Source organism: Geotrypetes seraphini, chromosome 6 (genome assembly GCF_902459505.1).
Source record: "Geotrypetes seraphini chromosome 6, aGeoSer1.1, whole genome shotgun sequence".
Classification (NCBI taxonomy): domain Eukaryota; kingdom Metazoa; phylum Chordata; class Amphibia; order Gymnophiona; family Dermophiidae; genus Geotrypetes; species Geotrypetes seraphini.
In genome coordinates, this window is record NC_047089.1 from 130,515,536 (window position 1) to 130,536,606 (window position 21,071).

At 43.9% G+C, this 21,071-nt stretch overlaps 1 protein-coding gene across 2 annotated transcripts in view; it reads left to right on the forward strand.

The window, feature by feature from the left end:
- SLC15A1 (solute carrier family 15 member 1) overlaps positions 1 to 21,071 on the forward strand; it is a 307,479-nt gene that overhangs the window by 223,589 nt on the left and 62,819 nt on the right. For both annotated transcript variants that reach the window (XM_033947427.1, XM_033947428.1), the window contains exon 19: positions 8,004 to 8,111. In XM_033947427.1, coding sequence (XP_033803318.1) covers positions 8,004 to 8,111 — 108 coding nt within the window. The remainder of the gene's footprint in view (positions 1 to 8,003; positions 8,112 to 21,071) is intronic.

Consider the following 21,071-nt stretch of genomic DNA (forward strand, 5'->3'; position numbering starts at 1 on the left):
CCTGTCGCAACGGCAAACCCTCCCGACATAGATGTAGTAGGAGGAGTGCCCAACAGGATGAATGCCCAGTCCCTCCTGCCAGAAGCCCTGAAGCCTCCCCTGAATGTCCACGGCCGGAGAAGTGCCCAAATCCTCTTGCCGCAACCCCCCGAAGATCACCGGCAGGAGGGATGCCCAAAAGCCAACCTTCCCGACACAGACACGGAAGGAAGAGTGCCCAATTCCTCCTGCTGCCATCCCCCGAAGATCACCTGTAGGAGGGATGCCCAGTCTCTCCTGCCAGAACCCCCCTTAAAAATCTGAAGATCACTGGCATGAGGAATTAGTATATAGGTACCTTTGAGAATAACAGGTTTAAATCACATTAACACGTCTTAGTAAATGAGGCCCTAAGCTTGAATCTGAGACAGCAGAGGGAGCATTTACTTGCAATAAGTCACAAGAAGAGTCAGTTGAAGGAGTAGGATTTGAATCATAACTTTCCTGATTCTCAGCATTCTGTTATAACCACTAGACTAGCCAACCAGGATGTCAAGTGGAGAAATGGTGTAGAAATCAAAATCCCCAGATAAAAATTCAGAGAAGTTGGCAGCAACACTATAAATTAAACCAAAATGTAGCAAAATTATTTATATATTTTTATATATATATATATGTAGCCTCAGTGCAGTAGTCAGAGCTAATAGGGGAAACTTTTCACTGTATTTGGTTTACACTTATGAGTTAATGCACTTATGTATGCCTATGATGGTGCACAGTGGGGCTTGAAAAATAGCCTAAGAACATAAGAAATGCCTCTCCTGGGTCAGACCCGAGGTCCATCGTGCCCAGCAGTCCGCTCACGCGGCGGCCCAACAGGTCCAGGACCTGTGCAGTAATCTTCTATCTATACCCCTCTATCCCCATTTCCAGTAGGAATTTGTCCAATCCTTTCTTGAACCCCAGTACCATACTCTGCCTTATAACGTCCTCTGGAAGCGCATTCCAGGTGTCCACCACACGTTGGGTAAAGAAGAACTTCCTAGCATTTGTTTTGAATCTGTCCCCTTTCAACTTTTCCGAATGCCCTCTTGTTCTCTTATTTTCCGAAAGTTCGAAGAATCTGTCCCTCTCTACTCTCTCTATGCCCTTCATGATCTTGTAAGTCTCTATCATATCCCCTCTAAGTCTCCTCTTCTCCAGGGAAAAGAGACCCAGCTTCTCCAATCTCTCAGAATATGACAGGTTTTCCATACCTATTATCAGACGTGTTGCTCTCCTTTGAACCCTCTCGACTAACGCCATATCCTTCTTAAGATACGGCGACCAATATTGGACGCAGTACTCCAAATGCGGGCGCACCATCGCCCGATACAACGGCAGGATAACTTCTTTTGTTCTGGCTGTAATACCCTTTTTGATTATAGATAAAGGGAGGGAGGATACCATATAGGATTTTAAGCCTGGAACACTGGTTCGCCAGTGCCCCATTAGCTTTGACTACTGCACTGAGGCCACGGGTATATATAAATATATAAATAATTTTGTTATATTTTGGTTTAATTTATAGTGGTGCTGCCAACTTCTCTGAATTTTTATCTGGGGATTTTGATTTCAGCATCATAGTTGATATTCCCCGTTGGGTTTTTGTAATTAAGTGGAGAAATGGAACATCAGGGCAACCAGGTATCTTGATTTGGATGTTGTAAGGATGTATAGTACATTAGAGTAGCAAATCTCTTGTTTGTGCACTTGGTGGAAACAGGGGAGGGATAGGGTCCAAACCTTACATTCATTATTGGCAGTAGAGAATGACACGGTGACAAAATTCATCACCGTCCCCGTCCCCGTGGATAACCGCGGTAAATCATTTTCATATCATTCTTTAAGGAGAGAGGGAAGAATCAGAGTATGAATGGCCACAACCACTGACCCTCAAGCTTTGCTTTGAAGAATGCTGGTGTAGAAGGACTGAGGCTGAAATAGACACTAAAAAATGAAATGGGATTATTTCCCGCGGTTATCCGCGGGGACGGGAACAGTGATGAATTTTGTCACCGTGTCATTCTCTAATTGGCAGTAGTAAGACCACTGGAAATGCCTAGTGTACCAAAGGCTCTATTGTAAATCCAAAGCTAATACACAGATTCAAATTAGCATGTTAACCCAGTGTTTTTAACCTTTTCACACCCGTGGACCGGCAGAAATAAAAGAATTATTTTGTGGACCGTCAAACTACTAAGACTGAAATTTAAAAAACACATTTCCGCCTCGTCTCCGCAAGCTCAGTCCCCACAAAGCATCTGATCCCATCCGCACAAGCCTCAGTTATGATTTTATATTGAATGTATTCCAGTATCTCCCCTCTTTTCTCCATCTTAATTCAGCAGATACCTTCCATCACCCTACTTCCTCCATTCCTTATTCAGCATCTTCTCCTTGTCTCCCTATTCCCCCTTCACGATGTCCAGCATAACCTCTCTGTCTCCCTACTCCTTCTACCCATGTCCAACATCTTACTTTTGTCTTCATACTCCACCCTCCTATTCAACATTTTCCATGTCTCTCTGCCTCCTGCAAGGTCCTGCATCTGTCTTTGTGTCCTTAATCTTCCAACTCCCACCTAGTTCCAATAACTATCCTCCCCCAAGGGGATCCACCATCTCCCTTCTGTCACACCAATCCCCCCCCCCCCGGGGTCTACCATCCCCTTCCCACAACACATGGGAATCCAGCATCTCTTATTCCCTCCCTTGGCTGCTGGCCCCAGAGTGACTCCAGTGTCACAGTGGCTGGTCTCACCATAACTGACACTAAATTGGAAGCAGCCTGGTTCTTAACTCACATCGATTTACTTACAGTTCCCTTGCCCAGAACTCTGGAAGCAACTTGAAAGGCTTGTTCTTCATTCAGAGTTAAGCCCAATAATGCTGGTGTCTGCCTCCCTTGCTCGCTGGGACTTGCCTCAGACAAGCGCTGAACTGCAGTGGCAGGGGAGCCACCCATTCCATGGGGCTTAGGGATGTCTCTCCCGAACTCGACTGCTATCAGCCCTGCCTTCAATTTTGGTCCTGCTAAATCAGACGGCTAGAACGAAGACAGAAGACCGACCTGTCTAAGAACATATCCTCTTGTATAATGAACCTACAATCCTGGGCCCACACTGTGCAAATGAAATTGAATGAGTCCAAAACAAGACTTCTTTGGCTCGGTCCAAAACTAGATCACCTACCCACCTCCATCCCACTACCCTCTGGCTCCTCTCTGCAGCTTGAGTTCTCGAGCAATGTCTTGGGCATCATCATTGATTCCACATTGTCCTTCAATGACCACTTCCAATCCTTAGTAAAAAAAATGCTTTTTCAGCCTTCACATGCTGAGGAAAGTTAGATCCTGCTTCCATCAAAAACATTTTACCCTCCTTGTCCAATCCATCATCCTCTCCAGATTGGACTATTGCAACTCTATCTATTTAAGCCTAACTAAGAAAAACCTCCACAGACTCCAACTGATTCAGAATGCCGCGGCCAAGCTCATCTTCGCTAAAAGTAAATTTGACCATGTCTCCCCGCTCCTGGCCAAGCTCCAATGGCTTCCGATAATCGCCAGGGTCCACTATAAATGCGCCTGTTTAACTTTCAAAATCCTATATGGTATCCTCCCTCCCTTTATCTCTCTTTCTTGGAATTCCTCAAATCCTAATACCACCAGATCCTCCCACAAATTAAAACTATCCTTCCCCTCGCTAAAAGGCATTTCCCACACAGGAAAGCTATGGACCTCCCTTCACTTCAAAATCACTGAGCTCTGGAACAACCTTACCTACCCTCTTCGGAACGTGAGCTCTCTCCAAGTTTTCCGCAAACATCTGAAAACCTGGCTTTTCTCAAAAAATGTAAGTCTCCCTCCAACTTAGGAATCAAGGAAACTCTTATATCTTGGCATCCCAAGTCCTCTAAATTTTCTTCACACTTCTACCTCTAACCCTCTATTGTAGTTCTTTCCTATTTCTCCTACTGTAAACCGCGTAGAGCTCTACGAACGTGGAGATGATGCGGTATACAAACCTAAGGATTAGATTAGATTAGATTAGATTAGAAGCCACGGGACCTTTCCTCTTGCCTGTATTGCTATTCGCCATAAGCTCTGCCGGTTTCAATCCTGCCCCTCAAACACAGGAAGTCACTTCAGAGGGGGGCGGGATCAGGATCGTCAGAGCCTATAGCAATGCAGGCAAGAGGAAAAGTCCTGCGGCTTCTGTGTTTCTTTTTGCTGTCCGTTGCAACAGTACCGCAGCCTATCCTAATGCCAGCCCTAGAAGGGAAAGGGGAAGAGATGCCCGACAGGAAATTTAACCGCATCAATCTTGCCGGCCCTCCATGGACCGGCAGGAATTTTCTGCGGACCAGCACCAGTCCATGGACCGGCGGTTGAAGAACAGTGTGTTAACCCATGTTAATAGTAAATTTTAACATGGCTTGCTTAGTTCATAGGGACCTAATCACTGTGATAGCACTTTCACCCAGACCCCTCCCCCATCAGTCCCAATGTACAAATAGCTTTTCAGCAGAGTTCTTTCTTCCCTAATTGAGTCCTGACTTCCAATTTAACTCTGCATTCTATAAAATGTTTGTTAAATAGAAACATAGAAACATGATGGCCAATAAAGGCCAAATGGCCCATCTAGTCTGCCCATCCACAGTAACCATTGTCTCTTTCTCTCTCTGAGAGATCCCACGTGCCTATCCCAGACTCTGTTGAATTCAGACACAGTCTCTGTTTCCACCACCTCTTCTGGGAGACTGTTCCACGCATCTACCACCCTTTCCGTAAAAAAAGTATTTCGGCAGATTACTCCAGAGCCTATCACCTCTTAACTTCAACCTATGCCCTCTCATTGCATAGTTTCCTTTCAAATGAGAGACTCGACTCGTGCACATTTATATTATATAGGTATTTAAACGATTCTATCATATCTCCCCTCTCCGGCCTTTCCTCCAAAGTATACAGATTGAGATTTTTAAGTCTGTCCCCATATGCCTTATCACGAAGACCCACACCATTTTAGTAGTCTTCCTCTGGACCGACTCCATCCTTTTTTATATCTTTCAGAAGGTGCGGCCTCCAGAATTGTACACAATATTCCAAATGAGGTCTCACCAGAGTCTTATACAGTATACAGAGGCATCAATACCTCCCTTTTCCTACTGGCCATACCTTTCCCTATGCAACTTAGCATACTTCTAACTTTCACCGTCACCTTTTCAACCAGTTTGGCCACCTTAAGATCATCTATCACATACAATCACACCCAAGTCCCATTCTTCTGTCATGCACATAAGTTCATCACCCCCTAAAATTTACCGTTCCCTCTGGTTTTTGCAACCCAAATGCATGACCTTGCATTTCCTAGCATTAAATTTTATCTGCCAAATTTCAGACCATTCTTTAAGCTTCACCAGGTCTTTCTTCCTGTTATTCACACCATCTGGCATGTCTACTCTATTGCAGATTATGGTATCATCCACAAAGAGACAAATCTTACCTGACAACCTTTCAGCAATATCATTTATAAAAATGTTAAAAAGAAAAGGGGCCGAGAACAGAACCTTGAGACGCCCCACTGGTAACATCCCTTTCCTCAGAGCCTTCCACTCAGCCAGTTCCTGACCCATCCCAAGGGCACTCAGTTTATTTATTAGACGTCTGTGTGGAACACGCTCAAAGGCTTTGCTAAAATCTAAATACACTACATGTAGCGCACATCCTCTATTCAATTCTCTGGTCACCCAGTCAAAGAAATTGATCAGATTTGTCTGACAAGACCTACTTCTAGTGAATCCATGTTGCCTCAGTCCTGCAATCCACAGGATTCCAGAAACTTGACCATTCTCTATTTTAAAAGTGTTTCCATTAATTTGCTTACCATAGAAGTCAGACTTACCAGCCGTAATTCCCTACTTCTTCCTTACTACCACTTTTGTGGAGAGGAAACACATCTACCCTTCTCCAGACCTCCAGTACCACTCTCAACTCTAGAGACCCATTGAAAAGGTCAGTCAGTGGAGCTACCACTGACTTCAGCCCCATCGCTTTGTCTACCTTTATTTTAGCTAGCTCCTCATGAACACAACCCTCTGAAAATCGATCAGGGTCTATTACTCCTCCATCCCTATTCACATTTGTCTTCTGCAGTCCCGCTCCTGACGCTTCAGCTGCGAACACAGAACAGAAATATTTGTTAAGCAATTCGGCCTTTTCTTTTTCAGCTTCTACATATTCCTTCCCTTCATCTTTGAGTCTCAGAATGCCACTTTTGTACTTCTTCCTATCACTAATATATCCAAAAAATCTCTTGTCTCCCCGTTTTACCATGTCAACTATTTTTTCTTTCATTTGCATCTTTGCTTTCCTGGCTACACAATCAGCCTCTCTTAATTTTTCCAGATATTTTTGCCTGTCTTCCTCTTTCTGTGATCTTTTGTAGTTTATGAAAGCTAACCTCTTATTCCTTACCTTCTCAGCTGCTACTTTTGAGAACTAAAGTGGCCTTCTTTTCCTCTTACTTTTACTTACTTGCCTCACAAAAAGGTTTGTCGCCCTTTCAATCGCTTCTTTCAGTTTTGCCCACTGCATTTCCACTCCTTCCAGACGTTCCCACCCAGACAACAATTCCTTGATGTAACAAAGTTAGTTTTTTAAAAGTCTAGAACCTTTGCTTTTGAATGAGCCCTCTCTATACCCATCTTAATATTAAACCATAGCATGCAGTGATCACTGGATGCCAGATGATTACCCACTGTAACATCAGAAACACTTTACCCATTTGTAAGCACTAAGTCCAATATGATCCCATCCCATGTGGGTTCTATTACCAACGCTGGAACAGTTCTTCTTGTAGAGAATCCAGGATCTCCCTACTTCTAGAAGATTCCGCAATGTGGATACCCCAATCAACATCTGGCATGTTAAAATCACTTCCCTTTTTTTAGATATACAGTACTCCTCCGATATTCGCAGGGGTTCCATTCCAGAAACCCTTGCGAATTTTGAAAAACCACGAATACGTTTTTTTGCCTGTCGAGAGGCAGAAGAGGGCAGCTGGAGCGATGGTGAGTGAAGAAAATCACTCACGATATGCTCCAACAGCCTCTTCCTGTTACTAAAGTAAGACTACACCAATTAGGAGCTGCTTTGACACGCAGCTCCTGATTGGTGTAGCCCGACTTTAGTACAGGAAGAGGCGGTCGGAGAATACCACGAATTAGTGAGTCTGCAAATTCGCAGGGGAACACTATTCTGAATGTCTATTATTAAATCTCTATCTACTTCTTCCGTCTGTGAAGGAGGCCTGTATATCACACCAATGTAAATATATTCACCATTCCCTCTTTCCTAATTGATCCACGGTGTCTCTTTTTTACCCTGAAGATCCTGCAATTGTGTGGCTTTAACATATAACGCTATTCCCCCTCCTTTCTTCCCCCTGTCTTTCCTGAACAGATTATAGCCCGATATAACTACATCCTAGTCATGGTTCTCTGTGAACCGTCTCCGTGATTGCCACTATATCCAACTCCTCTTGTTCCTGCACAGCTTCTAGATCCAGAATCTTGTTTCCCATACTTTGAGCATTAGTATATACTGCTTTTCAGACATTACCCCCTTTTCCCATCTGTGTAGAGTTATTCAGTGATTTACTTAACTCAGGGCTTACACTCACCCGAGAGCTTTGATCACCCAGCCCCATCACATCTAGTTTAAAGCCCTCTTCAGTACATTAATTTGCACTGAAATGGAATTGTCAATATTTTTGAAAAGATTATGGTTAGGGTTGTCATTAAGCCTCTGTTTTAGAATGTTAGTTTTGAGGTGGAGGAAATGCTCCCAAATATTATCTAAGAGTATTATTAGATATTAAAGAGGGTGTAGTATACTGGTAGAGACTGAATTAATTCATTGCATGAAAAGCCTGGTTTGACAATAAAATCATGTAATCAGAAAGCCTAACTATGTCATTTTAGGTTTGTGAACAATCTGATGGATAGCATCAACGTCACCTTGGATAACAGTTCAGAGAAATACCTTAGTATTTTCGAAATCTCGAATTATTCAGAGGTTTCACGTGGAAAGTAAGTACTTTGGTTCACAGTGAAATGTTACAGCTCCTCAGTGATCTAATGGGTTCATGTTTGGGTGAATGAATAACTGTATTTGATGTCACCTCTGACTTTTTTTGCTGAGTAAGCTACATAGAGTCTGAACTTGAGGTTACCCCCTCCCCCCCCATTTAATGGTCATACTTAGGGTACATATGCATTGGGTTGCAGAGGAGGCCACAATCTGGAGCCCATGGACAAAGAATTATTACTGTTTCCATTGTAGGGCAAGATAGAAACAAGGAATTAAAAAGGGAGCCCCCCAAATAGTTGCAAATGAAATCCCTCTAAGAGGATAATTCTAGAAATGCAAGAAAGTAACAGGCTACAAACTTAAGTGTATGTACACAAATGCAAGGAGCCTAAGGAATAAGATGGGAGAATTGGAGGCTATAGCACAAAAAGATAACCTAGACATCATCAGTATCACGGAAACATAGTGGAATGAGGAAAACGTCTGGGACACTGTGCTACCGGGATTCAAGCTGTACTGCAGAGACAGAGTAGGACAAAAAGGTGGGGTATTGCCCTATACATAAAAGAGGAAATTGAATCTAACGGAGAGAGCACACTGGAAATGAACAATTAGGTAGAGTCTCTATGGGCCAAAATACCGGAAATAAATGGAATGGATACGAAGATCGTCATCTACTACCGACCTCCAGGGCAGTCCGAAGAGACTGATGGAGAAATGACGGACGATATCAAACACAAATGCAAGGGAGGCAACGCAGTTATCATGGGCGATTTCAATTATCCGGGGATAGATTGGAACTTAGGCACCTCCAGCTGCAGTAGGGAGACCAAGTTCCTGGATGCTGTAGGCGATTGCTTCCTGGAACAACTTGTCATGGAAAATACTAGAAGAAATGCAATTCTGGACATAATTCTAAATGGACTACGAAGACCGGCACAAGGTATAGAAGTAAAAGGGATGCTGGGAAACAGTGATCACAATATGATCCACTTCAACCTAGACATAGGAACAAAAAATCGATCCAGAACGGTGGCCACGGCACTGAACTTCTGAAAAGGGAACTACGAAGAGATAAAAGTCATGGTGGGGAAGAAGATTAGAAAAGGTTAAACACTGTAAAAACGCTAGAGAAAGCATGGTCCCTTTTTAAGAACACAGTCACCGAGGCGCAAAATCTATATATACCGTGTAGCAACAAGGGTTCCAAGAGGAAAAATGTCAAGGTATCGGCGTGGCTCACTGTAGCAGTGAAGGAAGCAATCACAGAGAAGAAGACTTCGTTTAAGGAATGGAAAAGGACAAAAACAGATGAAAACTGGAAAAAGCACAAACATCAAAGCAAGTGTCATAAGGCGGTGAGAGGGGCCAAAAGAGACTATGAGAAAAAAATAGTCAAGGAGGCAAAAAATTTTAAGCTGTTCTTTTGATATATTGAGGAGAAATGACCCACGAAGGAAGCAGTGGGGCCGTTAGATGACCATGGCATAAAGGAGGACAAAGCCATCGCCGACAAACTGAACACATTTTTTGCATCTGTATTTACCGAAAAGGATATATCCAATAAAGCAGAAGCAGACACAGGAAACGAAGATGGGAAACTGACAGGGTCAACGGTCAGTCTAGAAGAGGTATGCAGGCAGATTGATAGGCTTAAAAATGATAAATCCCTGGGACCGGACAGCATCCACCCGAGGGAAATCAAGGAACTGAAAGGGGTTATAGCTGAACTGCTTCAACTAATAGCCAATCTGTTGATCAAATCAGGAAGGATTCCGGAAACTAGTGAATGTTACACTGATCTTCAAGAAAGGTTCGAGGGGAAATCCGGGAAACTACAGACCAGTGAGTCTGACTTCGGTACCGGGAAAGATGGCAGAGGCGCTGCTAAAGGACCGCATCATTGACTACCTTGATGGACACAATCTGATGAGGACCAGTTAGCACGGTTTTGGCAAAGGAAGATCTTGCATGACTTCTTTGAGGGAGTAAACAGGTAGATAGACAAGGGTGACCTGATCAACATTGTATATCTGGATTTTCAAAAGGCGTTTGGCAAGGTCCCGCATGAACAATTATGGATTAAAAACTGGTTGGTGGATAGGAAATAGAGAGTGGGGGTAAATGGACAATACTCTGGACTAGAAAAGCATCACAAGTGGAGTGCCGCAGGGTTTGGTGCTTGGGCCCATGCTCGTCAACATATTTATAAACGACCTGTAAATTGGTATGAGGAGCAAGGTGATTAAAATTGCAGATGATACAAAGTTATTCATTGTGAGGACACAGAATCGAATCTAATCTTCTATTTGTGCGTCGCTCATACCTATACTAAACTAAACTAAGCCTTAGGTTTATATACCGCATCTTCTCCACTGAAGTGGAGCTCGACACGGTTTACAGAGTTTAAAAAATATGGGAAGAGAGAAGAGAAAGAGTTTACAAAGCATAAAAAGAGGGGATGTAATCAGGAGAAGAGATTATTATATGCTAGAGAAAAGCCAGGTTTTCAGTTGTTTTCAGAATAGTTGGAGGGAGTCCAGGTTCCGCAGCGGGACATTGAGGTCGTTCCAGAGGCCGGTGATTTTGGAGAGGAGGGATCTACCCAGTTTACATGCATGGAGGATGCCGTGTAGAGAGGGGAAGGATAGTTTATGTCTGTGGGCAGATCTGGTGGTAGTTGGTGTCGGGGCGAGGAAGGATAGAGGGATTAGGGGCGGAAGGATGCCGTGAATGATCTTGAAAGCCAGGCAGGAGCATTTGAAATGAATTCTGGAAAGAACTGGGAGCCAGTGAAGATTGGTAAGTAGAGGGGAGACGTGGTCATATTTACGAGCTCAAGGCAACTGTAAAGAGAGGTAAGAGGGGAGAGAAAGGAGGTGGATAGGTAAGAGGGAGAGGAAAGGGAGAGAAAAAGAGGGGAGAGAGGAGGAAGGGAAAGGGAGAGAAGAGAGGGTAAAGGAGATTAAGTATCAAACAGATGGGGTTTCAGTTTTCTTCGGAAGATGATGTGGCAAGGTTCAGTTCTGGTCTTTTCTGTAAGGCCATTCCAAGTTTTAACTCCTAGGAAGGTAAGCATGAAGTGGATCTTTAGTGGATGGGAGATTTAGTAGCATCCAGTTGAGGCTTCTGTGGGAAGTAGACCATGCTATTGAGAAGAGTTGGATGAGTGGGGCCGCAGATTTTCCATAAAGTATGCGCTGAATGATGCAAGATATTTTGAATGTTATTCATGATGGGATGGGTAGCCAGTGCATTTGTTTGATGAAGGTTGTGACTGAGTCATATTTTTCAGGTTGAAGATAAGTCTTACGGCAGTGTTTTGGATGAATTACAGTTTGTGAATTAGAGCAGTGATGATTCCCATGTAGATGGAGTTACAATAGTCCAGTTGTGGTAGGATCATCAGTTGTACGATTAAGGCAAAGTGATATTGGTGAAAGTATGGTCTGATTAGTCTTAATTGGCTCAGGGTATAGAGGGATTTCTTTCTGCGACTAGATATTTGGGGTTCCATGGTTAGAGTGGAGTCCAGTATGCAACCTAGGATTTTGGAGGACTCATCTATGGGAGAGGGTTTCGCCTGATCGAAGGGTGATGCTTGTAGATGATATTTGCTGGGCCATGTGGAAGTAAAGAACTTTGGTTTTAGTTGTGTTTAGCTTCAGTTTGTTGGTTGTTGCCCAATTTTAGTTTTTTTCTATATTGTATGAGATTTTGTTGGGTAAGTCTGATTGATTTTTGGTTATGGGAATAAGGAGAAAAATGTCATCTGCTTATGACATTATGCTTTTGTCTTCGAATTTGATGTTAACTAGAGAGCTCATGAAGAGATTGAATAGGATGGGGGAGAGTTGGGAGCCTTGTGGCTCAAGAAGGATTGTGAAGACCTACAACAAGACATAAACACACTTGAGGAATGGGCTGTGAAATGGCAAATGAGGTTCAACGTGAATAAGTGCAAGGTGATGGATGTCGGTAACAAAAATCTTATACATGAATACAGGATGTCCGGTGCAGTACTCAGAGAGATCCCCCCAGCAAAGAAACTTGGGAGTACTTGTAGACAAGTCAATGAAGCCATCTGCGCAATGCACAGTGACGGCGAAAAGGCCAAACAGAATGCTAGGAATGATTAAGAAGGGAATCACAAACAGATTGGAGAAGGTTATCATGCCGCTGTACCGGGCCATGGTGTGCCCCCACCTGGAATACTGCATCCAACACTGGTCGCTGTACATGAAAAAGGACATAGTACTAGAAAGGGTCCAGAGAAGAGTGGCAAAAATGGTTAAGGGACTGGAGGAGTTGCCGTACAGTGAAAGGCTAGAGAAACTGGGCCTCTTCTCCCTAGAAAAGAGGAGACTGAGAGGGGACATGATCGAAACATTCAAGATAATGAAGGGAATAGACTTAGTAGAGAAAGAGAGATTGTTTGTCCTCTCCAAGGTGAAAAGAACGAGAGGACACTCTCTAAAGTTAAAAGGGATAGATTCCGTATAAACATAAGGAAGTTTTTCTTCACCCAGAGTGGTAGAAATCTGAAACACTCTTCCTGAGGCTGTTATAGGGGAAAGCACCCTCCAGGGATTCAAGGTAAGGCTAGACCCAAATAGGGCACTGGTCTTTGACCTAAGGGCCGCTGCGTGAGTGTACATCTGGGCACGATGGATCACTGGTCTGGCCCAGCAGTAGCAATTCTTATGTTCTTATGTTCTATATCAGCGCTAGTTCTGGTGTCTATTCTATAAAGAAACGTAGGCATCTGCTATTCATTATACAGTGCTAATGCAAATGGCACAAAATGCACTTACATTAAGGAACAAACATTTATACCAGTTGTATAGCTGGAGTAAATGCCCATGCCTAGATGTTAATGGATATGTCTGTGTGTGTATAAGTATATATATATAGATAGATATATCATGCGTTAATTGTTCAGCCCTTATATATATGGGCTGAACAATTAATGCATTAATAAGGTGATTAATATGTTCCATTGAAAAAATTTAACAGAATTTACACAGTCAGGCCTACCTTCCTTCATAGTTGTGGCATTCTTCATCTGACTGATATCACATCCGATGCGCTCCACTGAAGTGAAATCAACCAGAAGACGATGTTGCAGGAACGTCGGCTTAGAGCTGCCTCTCTACTGCTGCCCTTGTTGCCACTACCCTCCCTGGAAAGATGCCTTGCCACCACTGCCCATCCCCTGGAGAGCTGTTGCTCTCCCAGAAGAGTGGTAGTGCTGCCGCCCACCACCTGATGCTGCTGCAGTCCACTATATCCTCCTTCCCTTCCTCCAACCTTTCATAGCCTGCCAGCAGTGCTAGTAATTGAAGTAGTCTCTCAATAGCCAATTCCAAGTATATGCTTCTTACTTTTACTCCTGTATCATATCATTTCAGACCTTCTAGTTATACTTTTTTTATTTATTATTATTTGCTTTCTTTTGGACCTCAGAACCACCCTCCTCCATCCGTTACTTTCGAATCTCAAAACGGGGAGCTTCACAGGTGTATTATCCTCACTGGCCCATATTGATTATTCAAAAGCAAACTTAGCACTATCTTAACACTTTTTCTTATTGTTTTTTCTACATTTCAATTTGTACTTAGCTTTTTTATTAGTGCAGCGGTAGGACCCGACATGTTTCGCATCCGCTTCGTCAGGGATCCTTACTGTGTATAAAACAAATAATTTTATCAGTGCTATTGTACAACATAAATGTCCTACTCAGAAATCACACACTACCTCCCTACTTACCAAGCCGCTAACATCCACCCCGCTCAAATTTTAAATCGCAAAGATGGCGGCGGCGTCTTCAATAGCTTTATTTAAAGGGCTTGTGATAAAAGACCAGCCCCCTTATCTTCTCTCCTCAACCTATCAGCTAATGTTCCCGATTTAAAGGGGAACCAACCCCTACCTACACCGGGCCTTATCAAAATAGCGTTTGCCATTCTATATCCATGTTCAACCCTCCAGGAAACACTGTATTAAGACGGTGAATCCACCGCTGTTCTTTCACATTCAGAGCTGACTCACTATTGCCACCCACCCTCCCTTCACTCACGCTGTCAATCACTCTCCACCTCAGTTCAGATACTTCGTGATTTTTATATAACATATGTTGGACCATCGGAGCTTCAGTTTTTCTATTTAATATACGAGACTTGTGCTCGTTTAACCGAACTTTAACTGGCCTGGTGGTTCTCCCTACGTATAATAATTCGCAGGGACATATTATTACATAAACCACCCCCCTACTATTACAATCAGTGATGGATCTAGATTCAATCTTTATATGTTTGCCCGGGGCTTCCCACCAATCCCCCTCAATGGTATTCTTACACCATTGGCATTTACCACAGGCTTGGTGATATCCACCTTCAGTTATCTCATATTCTTGATATTTTTTAAAATTTAGTATCTGTCCAATGGTTCTACCCCGCTGAAAAGCAATCATGGGGAATTCCTGCAAACATTTATGAAGCCTCAATATATGCCAATGCTTCCTCATGATTTCAATGAGCAACTTTGTTGCCCCTGAAAAAGGCAACACACATATGAGGCGATCCTGTTCTTTGATCAGCAAATCCCTATTGGCATAACGAGATCTCAGGTACGCCTTCCTAAGAGCTCCCCCTGATAAAATTATTTGTTTTATACACAGTAAGGATCCCTGACGAAGCGGATGCGAAACATGTCGGGTCCTACCGCTGCACTAATAAAAAAGCTAAGTACAAATTGAAATGTAGAAAAAACAATAAGAAAAAGTGTTAAGATAGTGCTAAGTTTGCTTTTGAATAATCAATATGGGCCAGTGAGGATAATACACCTGTGAAGCTCCCCGTTTTGAGATTTGAAAGTAACGGATGGAGGAGGGTGGTTCTGAGGTCCAAAAGAAAGCAAATAATAATAAATAAAAAAAGTATAACTAGAAGGTCTGAAACGATATGATACAGGAGTAAAAGTAAGAAGCATATACTTGGAATTGGTTATTGAGAGATTGGTTGAGTTCCAAGTTTTGAGATATTAGCCTTCAATTGCTGGATAGTAATTGAAGTAGAGCACTGCCAGCAGGCTAGTCGGCTCCAATTTTTGTGGTGTGTTCAGTCCTTGCTACACCGGAACAGGAAGTTACATCAGCTGTTCTGGTGTTGCAGGGACTGAAGAGACCGCAAGAGACTAGAGCTGGCTAGCCTGCTGGCAGTGCTTTGCTTTAATTGCTAGCACTGTCGGCAAACTTCAAAAGGTTAGAGGGAGGAAAGGAGGAGCAAGAGATCCAACCATGGGGGAGGAAGAGAGGTGAGAGAGAAAGATACCTGACCAGGATGGAGGGAGGAGATAGAGAGATCTCACCAGGGGAGGGAGGGAGGGAGGAACTGACCATGGGAGGGAGGGAGAGCGTAGGAGCACAGGAAGATTTTCTGGGAGAAAGAGGTGAAGTTTGTGAGGGCCAGATTCTGGAACTAGGGATGGGAAAAACAAGGAAGATGATGACAGAGAGAAGGGAAGGAGAGAAATTGTGAGCACAGAGTGGTGATGTGGGGGGGGGGAAGAAAGGGTTCCTATGTAAGGAAATGGAATGGAAAGGAAGGGGAGGGAGATGGTAGTGCACGAGTGATAGAGAAGAGACAGAAACTAGACATTTGAAAAAGAAGAAAAATGAAAGAAATGATTGTAAAAGATGGCTATAGGGCAGGAAGTAAAGAGGAGAAAAAAAGAAAAAGAGCACAGGAAAGCCAGAACCAGAGATTGGAACGATATTTATTATTTTTTAAATTTATAAAACATACATAACATAAAATCAACATTATAAAAAGCTAAGGTGCTCGATCCAAGATGGCGTTTGATTCGGATGTCTGGTGGTGAGCTCTGTGTCAGTATCCTCTGATTTTCCCTCTTGCATCATCAGCGGCTGATTTTTTCTTCGGAGATGCAGGGCTGAGTGATCCTTCACCCCTGCTTGACCTCCGGTGCTGTTTTCGCAGCTTTTTAGCTGCTTGGAACATTTTTCTGCCACCTAATGGGAAAGAGTAAGGGAGCTTCGTGGCTGAATCCTCTGGCAGCCACAAGCTCCGGGAATCTAATTCAGACAATGCTGGATGCGGGATTCACGCGTCATCAGAGAAGGACCCTACCGGCTTCAGGAAGAATGCCAGAATCTTTGGTGAACCTCAGTATGGACCGGGCTTCTTTTAGCCCGATCAAAATTCAGGCTCCTCTTCAGCCAGGGAGAGAAAGTTATGTGGAAGGAGAAGCACTCCTGTAGACCCGGAGAGAAGGACAGCCGGTGTGACAAACCCAGCATCAGCTCTAGTCTTGACTCTGGTAAGATCCGGTGCAGAAGAGCAGACCAGGTTGATTCTGGCGGTCAACTTGAGGCTGACCTCTCTTGCCCCTATATTCAGAATGATAATGGTATGGAACAGAGGCAAACAGACTGGCAACAGCAGCCTCCAGGCTATAGGGCAGCTAGAGAAGCCACAAATAATGTAGCTGCACTGAATAAACCCAGGCAGAGAAAGGCTGCTTTAGAACCAAAGCCCATCCCCCTCTACAGGTTGAAGGGGATTGGCTCTGAGCTGCTTAAGAGCAGGCTGAGGCAAGCAGGAGGGGGGAGAGGAGCGAGTGACCAGGGTGAGTCACTCCCACAGCCCAAGGCAGGGCAGGAGCCGGGGAGCCAGAAGTTCCAGATTGGCCTATGCAGGAGGTGGAAGAGTTCCTCCCCACCTCAGGCTTCCAGTTTCCTAATGTTGTGGAAAGCATGAAGGTACAAACCGCTGGTTCTGTGATAGAGAGCCAGGCAGAAGCCATGGACATTGAATGAGAAAGAAAGAGAGTGAGTAACTGTGAAACAGTTGGTGGGGTTTTTTTTTCTCTCTCATGCTTTCTTTCTGTGTGAGAAAAAGTTGAAGAATTTGCTGTGTTTGGGCTTTATTATGATTTTTGGTTTAAGTACAATACTTACCTGAATACTGACTACTGGATTTACTTAAAGCCAAGTTTGAGCAAAAGAACCTAAAGGTTGAATATTTAAGTTTATTTTTGAACTGTGAAAATCCTGCTGTGGCTTCCTGGGAAGCTAATTAGCTTATCTCCCTCAGCTGTTTGTTTTTGCCTTCCATGAGGTAGCTGAAGAAACGCTGGGCTGTTTGCAAGGCTGTGCTGTGGCTTACTGCCTAATGAGGTATCTAATATTGTTTGTAACAAGGGTTTGTTCTGAACGTTGCCTGACTGCTAAAAGACAGCTGTTTCATGCTTCTGACAAATAGTGCTGGGAAGAAATGTAAAGCATGTTGGAATATCTTTGAAAATGCATTACTGAAACAAGGTATAAGATCCTTGACAAAACAAACCCATATAGGGATATTTTTGGCTTTTGTATTTTCTTATTTTCCTTTTTGCAAGTGACTTTATTTTGGATGAAATACTACAGTGTCTCTGCTTTGTGTTACACTGTTTGGACCGCTGAGGTCAGAATAAACACCTTATTTTGCTTTGGAATATTTGGTCTGACTGGTGGTGTTTTGAAAACCCATACTTACCTTGTCTCTCCCAGGCCTAGGCAGTCGCTTAGGGCCAACTGAAAAGTCCTGGTTAGAGGGGACACGCCAGAATCCCAGTGTTTGTCACACGCTAGCTCTGCGCTGAGGAGTGTTGGTGACACCGGAGAGCCCCAGAAGAGCAGTGGGAACCGGTTGTTGGGAGGTGAGACTCTCACTGTAGCCAATTCATTGGCACCATCCACAGAAGCTGGTAAGAACTTAATTTCTGCTCCTATCATCCACCAATTTGGAGAGCTAACTAAGCCTGCAACAGTCAGTTTAGACGCCCTGTGGGAAGCCATTGTGACAATGGACTCCAACCTCGAAAAGGCTGTCTCAATGCTACACTTAGATAGTAGTACTGTCAGCTCTCAGGTAAAGTAAGAGAACAAGGTGAAAAATTACAGCAACATGATGAGCAGATCAACTGACTTAAATCACGGGAATTGGAGACTATTAAAGAGCGATCTTTCATTCATAGAAAATTAGAATTCATGAAAAATAAACAGAGGAGGAATAATTTGAGGTTTTTGAATTTTCCCAAGTTTCCAGTGATTTCTGGTCTGGAAACAGTCCAGAAATACTTGAAAGAAGTCCTTTTAATACCAGAATAAAGCTTACCGCCTATTGTTAGAGTGCAATATATTACCTTGGAGAAGAAATGGGAAAGCTCTACTCCTACGGATCTAGTAGGACCAGAAGCAAGTGGATTGAACTTAACAGATTTCTTGGAAAGTTCCCTTGAAGCAATAACTGAAAGATCTACTCTTATTGTTTCATTTGCTCTAGAGCAGGGGTGCCCAATAGGTCAATCGCGATCGACCAGTAGATCCTGAAGGCAACGCGAGTCGATCACATTGCCTTCGCATTCTACTTGCTTCCCAACTCAGAAGTGCCGAGCCGACCAACTTCCCCCACCAGAATTTCCTCTCCGACTTCAGAAATGACATCGAGGAGAGGAAATCTGGTCGGCCCGATGCATCTGTGTGGGGAAGCAGGGAAAGCTTGGGGAGGCCGGAAGCTGCGCAGCACCTCCTCAGCGTGCTGGTGCTGCCGGTAGCTGAGCCAGCAGCAGGGCTCCACGTCGGTCTCGTCGAGGCCCCAGAAGGCGAGCTCCTCCTCGAAGAGGGGTCCGCACAGGTCGGCCGGGCAGTGCAGTTTGCCCTTGCGGTAGTAGTTGAGCACAAAGCTAGAGTCCCGGGTGCCAGTCAAAGAAGAGTTCGGAGGGCAGGGCGGGTGCCTGGCAGGGCGCTGCGGTAGGTTTCGTGCCGGGTGCCCCCAACGTCTAGCAACACCCTGTCCGCACCGTCGCCCCAGGCCAGCTCCTCCTTCGGGCTGGGCTTGCGGGGGGCTTTGCCCGAGGACTTGTAGCCCCAGCTCGAGGACACGCACACAGATTTGAGCATCGGGGCAACAGGTGCGGCCTCCGATCGATGCACTTCTTGCTCCCTCCCTCCGGCTGTCAGTGATGCTCAAATCCCCGGTGGATGGCAGCGAAGACGCAGCCTCTGCTCTTCTCGTTGTTTTGCAACTTCAGTGCCATTTGTCTGGCTGCAGCGAGTCCCTGCTGAAAGCCACAGTCAAACTCCCCCCCTAAATAGCAGCGAAGAGACCGAGATGGAAATGCATTGCCTCTTCCTCCCAGTCCAGCAGCTTTACTGTGTTTTTGCCATTTCCACTCTCTTGGAGCCAGCTCCTTTTCCCTGACATCCAATCCCCGCTCCCTATAGCCCAGCATCACCCCCTCTATGATCCAACAAACACTTTGTCTTTGCTACCTCCAGCTGGCCTTGGACCTTTCTGCCTACAAAGTAGCATGAAGTACGATGGTCCCAAGCTGGAAATGTGGTCGACATGACATGCGCCCCACCCCATCCACTGCACCCCAGCCAAGCAGAGAAGGCAATGGGCAAGACACAGTTTTGAAGCCCCGGCCTTCCTTGTGTCTTGTGTGGCTGCACTGCTGGCCCTGACAGAAAGTTATGACAGGCCCCTAGGGCTGGCCTGGAGAAATTCTGCCTCTATGGCAAAAATAGCAAGTTCATAGGGCCACAGATCAGGGAAGGAGGGAGGAAAGTAGGGAGAGCTGCTGTTGGACTCACAATAGGAAGTGAAATGGACAGAGAGAGGGAGATACAGAGCAAGGAAGGGTGAGAGAAATTCTAAGCCCTAAAAAAAGAATTGAAAGGGGGCAGGGAGATAGAAAGAAAGAAAGAAAGACAGAAAGAAAGGGGAGGGGGGCAAGGAGACAGGAAGCAAAAGTTGAGGGAGGGAATGAGGTCTGGAGGAGAGGAAGCATACAGGTCTGAAAGAAGGGAAGAAATATTGGATGCACAGTCAGAAGAAAGTGCAATCAGAGACTAATGAAATCACCAGACAACAAAAGTAGGAAAAATGGTTTTATTTTCAATTTAGTGATCAAAATGTGTCAATTTTGAGAATTGATATCTGCTGTCTATATTTTGCACTATAGCCCCCTTTTACTAAACTGCAATAGCGTTTTTTAGCGCAGGGAGCCTATGAGCATTGAGAGCAGCGCAGGGCATTCAGCGCATCTCCCTGCGCTAAAAAAACGCTATTGCAGTTTAGTAAAAAGGGAGGGGGTATTTTTGTCTATTTTTGTATAGTTGTTCCTGAGGTGACATTGCATAAAGTCATCTGCCTTGACCTCTTTGGAAAATCCTCGGAATATAAATGATAATTAACATTTTCTCTGCGTACAGTGTGCTTTGTGTTTTTTTTAAATTTTATTGTTGGTAGATCATTTTGACTTGGTCATTTTAAAAGTAGCTCGCAAGCCCAAAAAGTGTGGGCACCCCTGCTCTAGAGTATGATAGCGATTTGATTTTTCGAACATATTTTAGGCATATGAATAATACTTTTTTGGGTTCAACTATTCGTATATTTCCTGATATATCTCGTGAGATGCAGAAAAGAAGAAAAGACTTCTTGGTCTACAGACCAAGAATCATAGCTTTGGGTGGTTCCTTTGTTTTAAAATTTCCTGCTAAATGCTGTATCTCATTATTAGGAAAAGGTCTTCTTTTTCTTTTTTTTACCCAAACAGTTGTTACAATTTGTTGTGGCCAAGGAAGGGACCAGGGGGGGGAGTAACCATTGGTTCAGTAGTGGCTCCTACAGTCTAACGGACCAACTGCTTGAAGTAGTCTCTCTTACTTTTATTATGTCCTGATAAATGATTTATTTTATTTCTTTATTGAATTTATTTAGGTCTTGGATCATTGTGGACAAAATAATTAATATTATTATTTTCTTTAAAATTTTCCTTTGGTTGGAGGTTACCATCCAATTTTTCTTATATTGTAATTCTGATCAATATTCAAATTGAAGTGCTTATTTAAAATGTAAAATTTGATTAAAAAATAAATTTTTTTAAAAAAA